This window comes from Amblyraja radiata, chromosome 5, assembly GCF_010909765.2.
Source record: "Amblyraja radiata isolate CabotCenter1 chromosome 5, sAmbRad1.1.pri, whole genome shotgun sequence".
In the NCBI taxonomy this organism is placed as follows: domain Eukaryota; kingdom Metazoa; phylum Chordata; class Chondrichthyes; order Rajiformes; family Rajidae; genus Amblyraja; species Amblyraja radiata.
Genome location: NC_045960.1, coordinates 29147972 through 29161035, shown reverse-complemented (window position 1 = coordinate 29161035; position 13064 = coordinate 29147972). Strand labels below are relative to the sequence as shown.

The window sequence follows — 13064 nt, the reverse complement described above, 5'->3', positions numbered from 1 at the left end:
CACTACAACTACGGACTGACGCAAAACTGCATTTCGTTGTACCCATACTTAGTATTTGTGCAATGACATTAAAGTTGAATTGAATTGAATTGAATTGAATTGAATTTCTCCTGGCAGCATGTTTGTTTTTTCAACTTCCCACACTCCACAGACACTTCCTACTTGTTGCCACATAGGTCTATAAACCATAAGTACGTGAGATAAACTTAGTTTAATTTAAGCCTAGTGCTAAATGATGACAAAGATAGACACAAAATGCTGGAGTAACTCAGCGGGGTCAGGCAGCATCTCTAGAGAAAGGGAATTGGTTACGTTTCATGTCGGAACCCATCTTCAGACTCTTCTGAAGATTCTGAAGAAGGATTCAAACCCTTTCACATTCCTTTTCTCCAGAAATGCTGCCTGACCTGCTGTGTTATTCCAGCATTTTGTGTCTATCTTTGGTATAAACCAGCATCTGCAGTTCCTCTACACCCTAAATGATGGCAGTTGTTTCCTTACCTACATTGCCACTGTTAGACTAGGCATCAGATATTTGAAGTTGCCCAATAAATACTATGTCCTTGACAACTATAATATTCATAACCGAAATACTGTTTTGTACTGTTTTTGATAAATGTAGATAAAATGTCACATCATAATGTGTTGTAATTATGATGGCTTAAACGTTTTAATATAATTACTAGAAAGATGATTTGAAAATTTTAAGTTGAGAATTTTCTAAAGAAAGCCATGGATCACATCTCACAAACTGTGTACCACACCAGCGCTTATGGCAAAGATACCATACAGTTTAATTCTTTTATGTTGGAAATGTAAAGTTTGCTAGAAGCAATTTTGCAAGCCAAGTACAAGATTTAGTTATAAAAAATGGACACGAAGTGCTGGAGTAACTCAGCCGGTCAGGCAGCGTTTCTGGAGAACATGGATAGATGACGTTTCGGGTTGGGATAGTTATTTCTGCTGATAAATCAGGCTCAGATAAGATGATAAGTCTAGTTGCAGAAGCAGCAGAAAAAGACAATGCAAGTTTTTAAGAACAGAAACTGATTGCATTTTTCGATATTTTGTTAATCTAGTAGCAATGTTACAGAATTTTGAGATATTAAAAATCAAGTCTGTAATTTATCCCATCAGATAAAGCATAAAAAGATGTTTAATTTGGCACCTAATTCACTTTCATATCTTCAGTATTAAAAAAGTTATGGCCATTTTCATACTCGGAAATTAGCATCTTGTTCCCTATTGCTTTTCCATTGACTTAACTCAAAAGCTGTGATCGAGGACAGTCAAAAGCCCATAACTTCCTTAAAAATTAAGAGAACTGAAAGAAAATTTCAGTTATTATAGATTGAAGCATTCTGAAACAAATATGAAACAATCTTACTTAGATAACGAAATTAAAGCATATAATTAGTTAGTTACCTAATTGTAGCTAATTATAAAATTCAATTACTATATCTAAACATCTATCAATTTCTTCAGAATAGATTAACATTTTTAAATAGCCTAAGTGTCCAAATAACATTCACACAAGAATTCACAATATAACATAATTTTTAAATCTCATTGTCATGGATTTATAGGCCAAATGGAAGGAATTTAATGTTTAATACCTGTAAATTAATAGCCATTTAAATCATCTTGCGAGTGGGTTTTTCTGGAACGCGATCATTTGGAACGTTACGGTTGCGGTAAATTTAAACCCTGCCGGAAAAATACTGCCGGTTCGTATGGGGAAAAATCACCGTTTCTCAACATAAAATGTAAATTAAAGGCATCTTAAGGAGCACTTTTATACATAAAATAAACGGCTTTCTTTTACCTGTCCCGTACGTGAAATCCGTCCCCGTTGTCGGCGTTGGCGGCATTAGAAGCTGATTTTAAAATTACTCCAGCGCTGAACTTGTCGGGCGATTAAAAAAAAATACACAGAACGGCCATTGGAACAATTCTTCAGCAAAAGCTTGCACTCCAACAAAATATAATCCAGGACAAGGTAGGAGAATACCGCGTTTTAACCCCGCCCACCCCCCCTCAAAGGCACCAAAATCGCACACACGGCCAATGGCAGAACTGCAGCGCCGCTGAAGGTAAGTATTGTAACATTCCTAAATCTAGTTCCTGTTTAAGATGACCAAGTTTGGTTCTACAGCGACCAACCATTTTTGATTGTGGGTTACATCAACCCAAATCGGCTTTTGTCACTCGTTGTAAAATGTCAACTGTTATCCCTATTTCCTCATCATCTGCAACGCTAAGGTTGCAAAGCGAATATGTTGTGACTTATTTTGGAGGGTGAAAGTGCAACTTAAAAAGCACCACAAGCGTCACTATTTGTGATTGACAATTATTAAGATGAGGGTTTTGAGCGCCTGGATGCGGGCCAGGCTCAGCTGTTTGTACCGAAGATAGACACAAAAAGCTGGAGTAACTCAGCGGGTCAGACATCATCTCTGGAGAAAAGGAATCGGTAACGTTTCGGGTCCAGACCCTTCTTCAGACTGAGAATCAAGAAGGGAAATGAGCGATATAGAAGATAGACACAAAAAGCTGGAGTAACTCAGCTGGACAGGCAGCATATCTGGAGAGAAGGAATGGGTGACGTTTTGGGCGAGACCCTGTATAGACAGTGATATAGAGAGATATAGAATAAATGAATGAAAGATTTGCAAAAAGTAACGGTGATCAAGGAAAGGTGGAGCCCACAATGGTCCATTGTTGGCTGTGAGCTAGGTGATAATGAGTTATACAGACAGTGAAACTCCAGTGGACGAGAGTGAAACTAGTATGATGACTAGAGTGGGGGAGGGATGGGGAGAGAGGGGATGCGTTCTTTGAAGTTTGAGAAATCAATATTCATACCGCTAGGTTGCAAACTGTCCAAGCGAAATATGTGGTGCTGTTCCTCCAATTTGCGTTTGGCCTCACTCAGACAATGGAGGGAATGGGAGGGGGAGTTAAAGTGTTTGGGAACCAGGAGATCACCTTGGCCTAAGCGGACTGTGTGAAGGTGTTCAGCGAAACTTTTGCCGAGCCCGCGCTTGGTCTCAGCGATATATAAGAGTCCACACCTGGAACAGCGGATACAGTAGATGACGTTGGAGGTGCAAGTGAACCTCTGCCTGACCTGAAAACACTGTTGGAGTCCTTGAACAGGTCGAGGGAGGAGATATAGGACACGTGTTGCATCTCCTGTGGTTGCAGGGGAAGGTACCTGGGCAGGGGGTGGATTAGGTGGGAAGAGATGAGTTAACCAAGGAGTTGCGGAAGGAACGGTCTCTGTGGAAAAAGGAAAGGGGTGGAGATGTGACTAGTGGTGGGATCCCATTGGAGGTGGTGAAAATGTTGGAGGATTATGTTCTTTTTGTGGCGGCTGATGGGGTGAAAGGCAAGGACTAGGGGTCCTGTTGCGACAAGGGTGGGGGTGGAGGGGGAGCAAGAGCAGAGCTGCGGGATACCAAGGAGACCCATGTGAAGTCCTCATCAAGTTCAAGTTCATATTTATTGTCCCATGCACCAATTGGTACAGTGAAATTTGAGTTACCATACAGCCATACAAATAAAAAGAACACAATACATGATAGAGTTTAACATAAACATCCACCACAGCAGAATCACGTTTCCCACTGTGAGGGAAGGCAATAAAATTCAGTCAATCTTCCTTCTTTATTCACCCGTGGTCGGGGCCTTTGAACCCTCCGCAGTCGTCGCTACGGACGGCCTGATGTACTGGCCCTCTTGTCGGGATAATCCAAACTCCGACGTCGGAACGGAGGAACGCACTCTGCGGCTTGGAGTTTCTGAATCAGCGCTTCTTATTGGAGACCGCGGCTTCTGAAGTCCACAGGCTGAGCTGGGCGGAGCTCCAACACTGGCGATCCCCGGCAAAAGATCCCAGGCCTCCGCGATAATAATGTCACCGTCGCGCCCGCGGCTAGAAGCTCCACAAACCACAGCTCCACGGTGTTAAAGTCAGCAGACCCCGCTGAACTGAACTACAACACAGTTCAGCGATGTGAACTCAGCGCTGCGCCGCTGCTGAAGCTCTGGCTGGCCTCCGGTAGGAAAGGCCGCGCCAATCCAGGTAGGCCACGAAGGGGGAGGCGAAGATGCGACAAGGAGAAAAGACACATCTCCGTCCAGGTAAGTGACTGAAAAACGGTTTCCCCCTATTCCCCCCCCCCACCACCCCCCACATAAGACATACTAAGAAACATTTAAAACATACAATTAGACACACTAAAAATAACCAAAAGGGTGAAAGGACTAACAGCTGCTGGCGGAGGCAGCCATTGCTGGCGCCACCCAGTGGTTAGAGGAGGGGAACCCTCTATGATAGAAAAGGGGAACCGCTGTTCCCTAAATGTCCAGGTATGAAACACCTCAACTTGGGTGCAGGTGCGGCGTAGAGTCAGTGGGTTGATAAGATGCATCCTGATGAGGGTTCTGGGCGAAAGTCTGAAGAAGGGTCTAGACCTGAAATGGTGCCTATCCATGTTCCCCAGATATGCTGCCTGACCTGCTGATTTACTCCAGCACTTTGTGTTGTCGTTACTTGACGTTGGGCAGAAGATGCAAAAGCTTGAAAGCAGCTACATCAGATACACAAGACATGAAGGCTCGTCTGTCGGCAGAACCCGCCCGAAGGCTTGTCGGACTGCAGACCTGGCTAAAGGCGCCTTGGTTGACAGGACCCACTGGAAGGTTTGTAGTTGGCGGGATCATGAAGCTGCCCAAAGGCTCGGCAAATGGCGAACCGGCAGAGAGCTGGAGACGTTGGGCGCTAGGACTGCCGAACGGGGGGTGAACCGGTATAGTGCCTACAGCGCCTTGAAGGTTGGCTGCAAATGGTGATCTCAAGTGACCGGTACCAAAAAATGCCTCCCCAGCCTGTCTGAATGACTACCGTCCGGTGGCCCTTACCTCGGTAGTCATGAAATGCTTTGAGAGGCTGGTGAAGAAACACATCTGCGCCTTCCTCCCTCGGAACATGGACCCGTTGCAGTTCGCATACCGGTCGAACAGATCCACGGACGATGCGGTCTCCCAGGTTTTGCACACCGCTCTCTCCCATCTGGACAGCCAGAAGGGGGGCTACGTGAGGATGCTGTTCATAGACTACAGTTCAGCCTTCAACACGATAGTCCCCACCAGACTGGCCGGGAAGCTAATGGAATTGGGGCTCAACACCTCCCTGTGTGCCTGGGTCCTGGACTTTCTCACCGCCAGGCCCCAGGTAGTCAAGATGGGAGGGAATACATCGAAGTCCCTCACCCTGAGTACAGGATCGCCCCAGGGTTGCGTCCTCAGCCCCCTATTGTACTCCCTGTACACACATGACTGTGTGGCTAGGTTCAGCTCCAACTCAATAATTAAGTTTGCTGACGACACTGTGGTGGTGGGCCTGATCTCAGACAACGACGAGAAGGCCGACCGGGAGGAGGTGGCTGGTCTAGCACTCTGGTGCCAGGATAACAGCCTCCTCTTGAACATCAAAAAACGAAAGAGCTGATCATGGACTTTAGGAGGGCACATCATCCGAGGGTGTACACTCCATTGAGGATAAATGGGGATCCTGTGGATAAGGTGAACTGTTTTAAATATCTGGGAATCCACATCTCCGAGGATATGACATGGACATCACACGCCTCAGCACTCGTGAGTAAGGCAAGGCAGCGCCTTTACCACCTCAGGCAATTGAGGAAATTCAGAGTCTCCAAGGATCCTCCAGTGCTTCTACGCAGCAGCGGTGGAAAGCATCTTGTCCGGGAACATTACCATCTGGTTTGGGAATTGTTCTGCCAAGGACAAGAATGCTCTGCAGAGAGTAGTGCGTTTGGCCGAACGCACTATGGGAACTTCACTTGCCCCCCTGTAGGAACTATACATCAGGAGGTGCAACTCCAGAGCCAACAATATCATGAGAGACCCCTTCCACCCCTGCAACGGACTGTTCCAGCTGCTACGGTCAGGCAAACGCCTCCGTTGCCATGCGGTGAGAACGGAGAGGTTGAGAAGGAGTTTCTTCCCAGAGGCCATTCGGACTGTAAACGCCTATCTCACCAGGGACTAACTCTACTGAACGTTATTCCTTCCATTATTTATTATGTAAAAGAATATGTGTGTTATGATTGTGTTTATAGTTTGTTTGGTTGTTTGTCTTTTGCACAAAGGTCCGCGAGCATTGCCACTTTCATTTCACTGCACATCTCGTATGTGCATGTGACAAATAAACTTGACTTGACTTGACTTGACTTGACCATGGGACACAATGATGGCCGGGCCAGGAGAGAGATGTCAGTTCATAGAAACATAGTTGCAGGAGCCAGCACCGCCATTCATTGTGATCATGGCTGATCATCCGCAATCAGTAACCCGTGCCTGCCTTCTCCCCATATCCCTTGATTCCGCTAGCCCCTAGAGCTCTATCTAACTCTCTATTAATCCAGTGAATCGTCCTCCACTGCCTTCTGAGGCAGAGAATTCCACAAATTCACAGCTCTCTCGGGCGGAAACGTTTTTTCTCATCCCAGTTTTAAATGGCCTCCCCTTTATTCTTGGACAGTGGCCCCTTTTTCCCCTGTATCTAGCTCGTTCAGTCCTTTTATAATTTCATAGGGAGGTTTCACGGCAGTCGGGTCACGATCCATGACCCGCACTGTTGCTACGCTACTCCAAATGGAGTACACGCGATGAACTGCAGGTAGGCACTTACCATTGTTTCCAGTGTAGCGGGCCCGTTAAAACCCGCTGAAATTGTAAATTTTTGCGCTGTACATAATTATGGAAATCGGGATAAGCGTGTGAGACATTTAGCCTACTTCAGAATTCCAAAAGTGAGGAGAAATGACGGTAGATAAAAACGAGAGCCAGAGTGCTTGGCGAACATTGGCCGTTTGCTCACTGCATTTCATCAACAGTAAGGCATTATTTGTGTTTTTTCTTGATTCCTTTGGCATCTAAAACGTTTCAGAAGTGATAAATCTGGCTGTAAATTTTTTAGTTCTCGTGGGTTTTTACATACAAAATGAAAACGCATCTGAAGAAAAATTTACAGCTAGATTTATCACTTCTGAGAATTTTTAGATACCAAAGGAATCAAGAAAAACACAAATAATGCCTTACTTGATGAAATGCAGTGAGCAAACGTGATAATTCCCAATATTTTCAATGTTCACCAAGCACTTTAGCTGCTGTAGTCCCTTCAGTTCTCGCTTCTCTATACCTTCATTTCGCTTCACTTTTGGAATTCTAAAGTTGGGTACATGTCTCGCACACTTACCCCGACTCCCACAATTTCTTTCAGCGCAAAAATCCAACATTTTGGCGGTTTTTAACAGGTAGGAAAGTATGCGTTTCTTGCATTAATAACATATACCGGAATTGACGGATGTCTTCCAGTTGGATTTAGCGGCTCCGTGCGTCGAGCCTTCTGACCCGGTGACCAAAGATCCTATAGCGGAGATCTTTGCGTGCAACCCCCCTATACATTTCTATAAGATATCCTCTCATCCTTCTAAATTCCAGGGAACTGCTCCAATATATCGAGCGCGCGGGCCGACCAGACTTTGGAAATGCTGCCAAAACATAGCAACGCACGCATGTGTGATATGTGCAAAAATAATTCCACTGCAGTTGGATATGTGACAAATAAAGCACCTTTGACCCATTGGAAGCAGGTTGGGGGGGCGGCTGTTTGTACAATGGGGACACGTGTCCTCGGCAGGCGGTGGGGGGCAATTAACCTCTGTCACGTCACAAAGCCAACGTACCCTCCCCCTTCCCGGCGCCGTGAGATCACGTGTTGCGTTGCCTCCGCTAGACATCACGGGGATGGAGTGAGGGGGCGGTGTGGATATCACGTGAGGGGGCGGAGTGGATATCACGTGAGGGGGGGGGGGGTGTCGATGGTCCCGGCCAGCAGCCGGAGCGGCGCATGGGATTGGGTCCGGCGAGCCACGTCACAATAGGCCTGCGTGCACCTCCCCCCCCCCCCTCCCGCGGGTGGTTTCACACAAGGCGCCGTGAGATCACGTGTTACTTAGCCTCCGCGGGACGTCGGTGCGGACGGTACGTGGAGGGGGCAGGCGGTGTTGCCATCACGTGTGTGGGGGAGGGCGGTGTTGCCATCACGTGTGTGAGGCGGCGGCGACGGCGACGTCGATGGTCACGGCAGGCCGCCTCCACGTACAGGATTGAGTCCGCGTGATCTGCGCCAGGCGGAGGCCGGCCGGGGGGGGGGGGGGGGGGGTCAGGGGTCAGGGCGGTGTGACGTGACGTCGCGTTGGGAGCCCGGCGGCCGAGGCGCCGGCATCCAAAGATCCTGCTCCGCTATAAGATCTTTGCCGGCATCAACATGGAGGTCCAGTACAACCTGAGGAACCCGGGTGAGTAGCGCCGGCACCGGAACCGTCTTATACTCGACCGCGGCCGGGTCGGGCCGCTTTCGTTCACCAAGTGAAGTGATTCCGAGCGGCTGCTGCTCGGGCGACCGGGTCCCTGTCCTCCCTTTACTAGCGAACGAGGCTCGCTGGGGTAGGCGGGCCCGGCTGGGCTGAGCTGAGCACCGGGTTGCAGCCCTTCCCTGAGCCGCTAAGTGTGAGACGAAAGCCGTCTGCTGAAGGGCCTTGATTCATCTCTTGCTACCCTGGGTCCACTGCCACCCACCGTTTCCAACTCCATCTTCAACGCTGTCATTGAGCCTATCGGCACTTGGGCGTTGACAGATGAATGAGCCTCGGGTTCTTTCAGTCTGACACCGGCCAATCTCGTGTCTCCACATCGCTGATTTCCTCCAGTATTTAGAAACATAGAAATTAGGTGCAGGAGTAGGCCATTCGGCTCTTCGAGCCTGCACCGCCATTCAATATGATCATGGCTGATCATCCAACTCAGTATCCTGTACCTGCCTTCTCTCCATACCCCCTGATCCCTTTAGCCACAAGGGCCACATCTAACTCACTCTTAAATATAGCCAATGAACTGGCCTCAACTACCTTCCTCTCGACATCTGCCCTGTCAAGCAGCATCTCCCCATTCATAAACTCCAAAGCCTTCTCAATAAAGACTTCTAAAACTGCTGCTAATTTTGTAATTCGTGTACCCGAATACCTAGATCCCACTGATCTTCGTTTATTTATATTTTCTCTCCATTTAGACAATACGTTTCATCTTAATGAAGTGTACCTTTGCCATCCCCCACAATAAACTCCATTTGCCATTTTTTTTGCCTAGTCACTCCATCCATCTATATCTCATTGCAAGATCACAACCTTCTCTACATGGAATGTCTTTCCACCTGTTTTCATACTTCACTGTTGAACCTTGTCAAATGTCTGTCATAAATTAATATTTTCTGTCTGGATCTCAGGAAGAGGCTAGTGAAATTGTCCCTAGCGTGTTAGATAGTGCTAGTGTTCGGGTGATCGCTGGTCGGCATGGACTCGATGTGCCAAAGGGCTTGTTTCCATGCTGTAAAAACTAAAGTTTAACTCAAAGCAGCATTAAAGTATAAATTGTTTTAACAATTTATTTAAAATAAGGTTGGCTGTGTTTACGCCAAAGATACGCAAAGGTTTTGTTTTTTTCCCAACTTCAAATGCTGATGAAGTCATGAAGCTGATAGCTGTGTTAATTTGCCTACATTAGAATAGATTTGATAATGCAAATGTTTCAAGGAAGTATGTTGATGCCTTTTACTATAGAGAATTATTTGGAGATTTGTGTATAGCACCCAACACATCTTTATGTTTTACTTTGCTGTTAATGACTGCTCATTTTATAAAATAAAATTAATAAACTGTATAACGTGTGAGACAAGTGAACAGATTGATATTCAATCAGAAATTGCTTCCCAAGTCTGTAAAATATTGCAGTAATTGGAGAAACAATTCAGAATACCACTGTGGTTTATGAACTAAGATGAGCATTTACAGTAAAAACAATTGCTGGAAATGCCCAATAAATTTAGACAGATCTGTAAAAAGGTTTAAGAATTCGGCTGATATTTTTTTATCTGAAATCAACACCACTGCTATTTCTATCATTCACAGTATCTTGCTTTTGAGCAATTGTTTGAAATTTGTAATCTACATATAACAAATAAATACCAAAAAATGATTGCATTTTTGAAATGTACATCTTTATCCTTTTAGAATTTCTTTGATATATGCTTTCAAGGCCCAGCTTCTCAATGGGAGCCTGAAATGAAGGAAATAAATATTTGGGAAATGGATTCTCAACACATATTAAGAACTAAATTAAACTGGAAACTATTAGAATGCATCATCTAAATATCAAAGATTTTTTTGTGTCCTACTTTTATCTTGGCATTTCTTTACCAATTATGGCAAATTTGGAATGTTTCCGCAAAGTTTTAAAGAAGAAATGTCTAAGTGACTGCGGCTCAAATAATTTTGTCAAGTTGCTGGTTCAAGGTCTGCTGATGCGATGGTTGCAATGCTTATTTAAAAATAAATCAAAAGATAATATTATATGAGCTGTATTATTTGAATGCTATTTGTCTAATATTACAATTTGTTTGTGTCAGTACAGTACAGTATGTTAAAATGTTCCACATATTAAACTCTGCAGCTGCCACCAATTTAAGGCTGAGGTGGAGCCTTAATAGTGGTGATGTGTACTAGTTTTTAGATAGCGTCCCAGCTGGTGTGACTGGTTTGAGAAGTCTGTGGTCATCTACAGCTGGAGTTAAGCAGCTCAATATAAAATCTGCAACTTGCCTCGGCTATTTTTATCTAAGTAAATATAGTGTTGCTTTTATTTTATGAAGATTTTTTTCCCTGGTTTCATTGTTTTTGGACACGTTAAAAAGAGTAATAAATGGTTTGCAATTTGAGCTACGCAGCTACATTTGATTGTAATAAAAACAAATTGCTGGAGGAACCCCGTGGTCAGGTTTCAGTCCCAAAAACTCATCAGTTCATTTCCCTCCACAGATGTTGCCTAAACGACTGAGTTCCTCCAGCAAATTGTGTTTTACTCAAGATTCCAACATTTGCAGTTTGATTGGTCCACATTTGATTGTAGGATGGATACAAGGAAAGGCAGTTTTCATTCATCCACTCCAAAAAAAAAATGTATTTCCTCCCCATTAATTATGAAGCTGCCCAGTTCCATTGGAAAAATATATTCTAGACTGATTATGTTGGCTTCTTTTTTGAATGATCTTTTGCATTCGTCTTAAAATTCTCTTTGAAATGATAATGTTCCAATTGTAATTTACTTAGTTTTCCCCTCATTTTCTGCTATTAATTCTTGACTAAGTAGATGTAGAAGAGATTCTTCCCCCCTCCCCCCTGCTGAGTGGTCTCAATGGCCATTTTAGACTGAGTAGAAGAGAAATTTCTCCTCAATCTGGTCAATCTTTAATATTCTGCACTAAGGAGGCCCAGTGGTTAATTTAATTCAAAGCAGAAATCAGTACATTTCAGAAGATAAAGGAAATCAAGGATATGGGGGATAGGGCAAGGAAATGGTGTTGAGCTAGATTAATCATGACTGGATGGTGGACGAAGCCTGAAAGAGTAAACAGCTGGTACTAACTTCTACCTCTCATATTCCTGTATTCTTATTTGTTTGGCTGTGGATTTTTGAAGGTTTGACATAGATATTATAAATTGTTTGAACAAGAAATGTTTTCTCTTAACTATTAAACTCTGTTTACTTAGAAACTTTTCCTCATGAACAAAATATCCATGGCACCAAGTATTCACAGCAAAGTAGTATAATTTGTTTTCAAACCATTGTTGGTTGTGTATAATGGTTATTATCATGGTTCACTATTGTATTTCCATGTGGGTGGGGGATGATCATGGCATTCCAAATTCTGTATTTTGGACCAACAAAACTGCGTGCAAATATCTTGTTTTCTTTTCATAGGTTTTTCAAACTATGTTTAAAATGTTAATATTGCTACTTATAGCTAAACGTAAGCTGATATTTAGATTGGGTACAAATGCCAACTTTAGTGAAACAGTTTGTAAATAATATCCAAGTGCTGGAAACTCCCTATAGAACAAACATTATTATGCGCAGAATGAAATAGAGTTAAAGTTTCAGGTTACTGACTCGTCATTGGAATTGAATTGAGAATGCAGTTTTTTAAAGTTGGTTTGGCACTTCCTGACTTTAGGCGATACTATTGGGCAGCTAACTTGCAAAAACTTCTGTATTGGATGAATGATGATTGCGACCACCTACCGACCTGGGTACACGTGGAAAAGGCGAGTTCACATCTCCCGTTGCGTCTGTCCTATGCTCCCAACTCCCCCTTCCTATAACATCTGTGGGTGTAGGCCCAATTGCGTCCCTCTCGCTCAAGATATGGAGTCAACTCAGGAAAAACTTCGGTTTACAAGGCCCTTCCATCTTGACCCCACTGCTTTAAAAACCACATCTTTAAACCTTCAAGTACAGACCACGCATTCAAAACCTGGCATAGCAACGGTATCAGTAGTATCGCGACTCTCGTCAGCAGCGGCCTCTGCAGTCCGTCTGCGTTTTTATTATTTTATGTCTTATGTTTTTATGTAGTTTTTGTTATTTTTGTTGGGGTATGTGTGTGGGGGGGGAGGGGGTAACTTTTAAATCTCCCTGCACGGGAGACCCGACCTTTTCTTTGTCGGGTCTCCGTTGTCGTTGGGGCTGCAACGAGGAGCGGCCTCCAACAGGAAGACCGGGGGCTGTGGTGCCGACTACTCACCTCACCGTCGCGGAGCTGGCCGAGTCCAGAGCGGGTGGAGCTGTGGTGGACGCTGCTGCGACCCGACCCCCGGAGATTCGGTGGCTGCAACTGCGGGTTTGGCGGGCGGCACCGGGAGCCCGCGGGTCCCTGGAGGGAGACCGCTTTTCGGGGCTTCCGCAACGGCGACTTCACCCGCCCGAGTTGCGGGGTTGAAGAGATCCTGAGCGGGGCCTTACAGCACCGCCCCGCGCGGCTTGGAATGGCTGCGGGACTGCGAGCGCGCGCCGGGGGCTCTAACATCAAGACCCGGTGTGCGGCCTTGCATCACCCGGCGTGGCTTTAATGGCTGCGGGGC

The 13064-nt window shown here is 45.2% G+C and overlaps 1 protein-coding gene across 1 annotated transcript in view; it reads left to right on the top strand.

Annotated features, from left to right (window-relative positions):
• The first annotated feature begins 8197 nt into the window (after positions 1–8197).
• Positions 8198–13064, top strand: part of ube2j1 (ubiquitin conjugating enzyme E2 J1) — a 30957-nt gene continuing 26090 nt past the window's right edge. The window contains exons 1-2 of the mRNA XM_033020858.1: positions 8198–8309; positions 8348–8390. Of these exons, the coding sequence (XP_032876749.1) occupies positions 8360–8390 (31 nt within the window). The 5' untranslated portion in view covers positions 8198–8309; positions 8348–8359. The remainder of the gene's footprint in view (positions 8310–8347; positions 8391–13064) is intronic.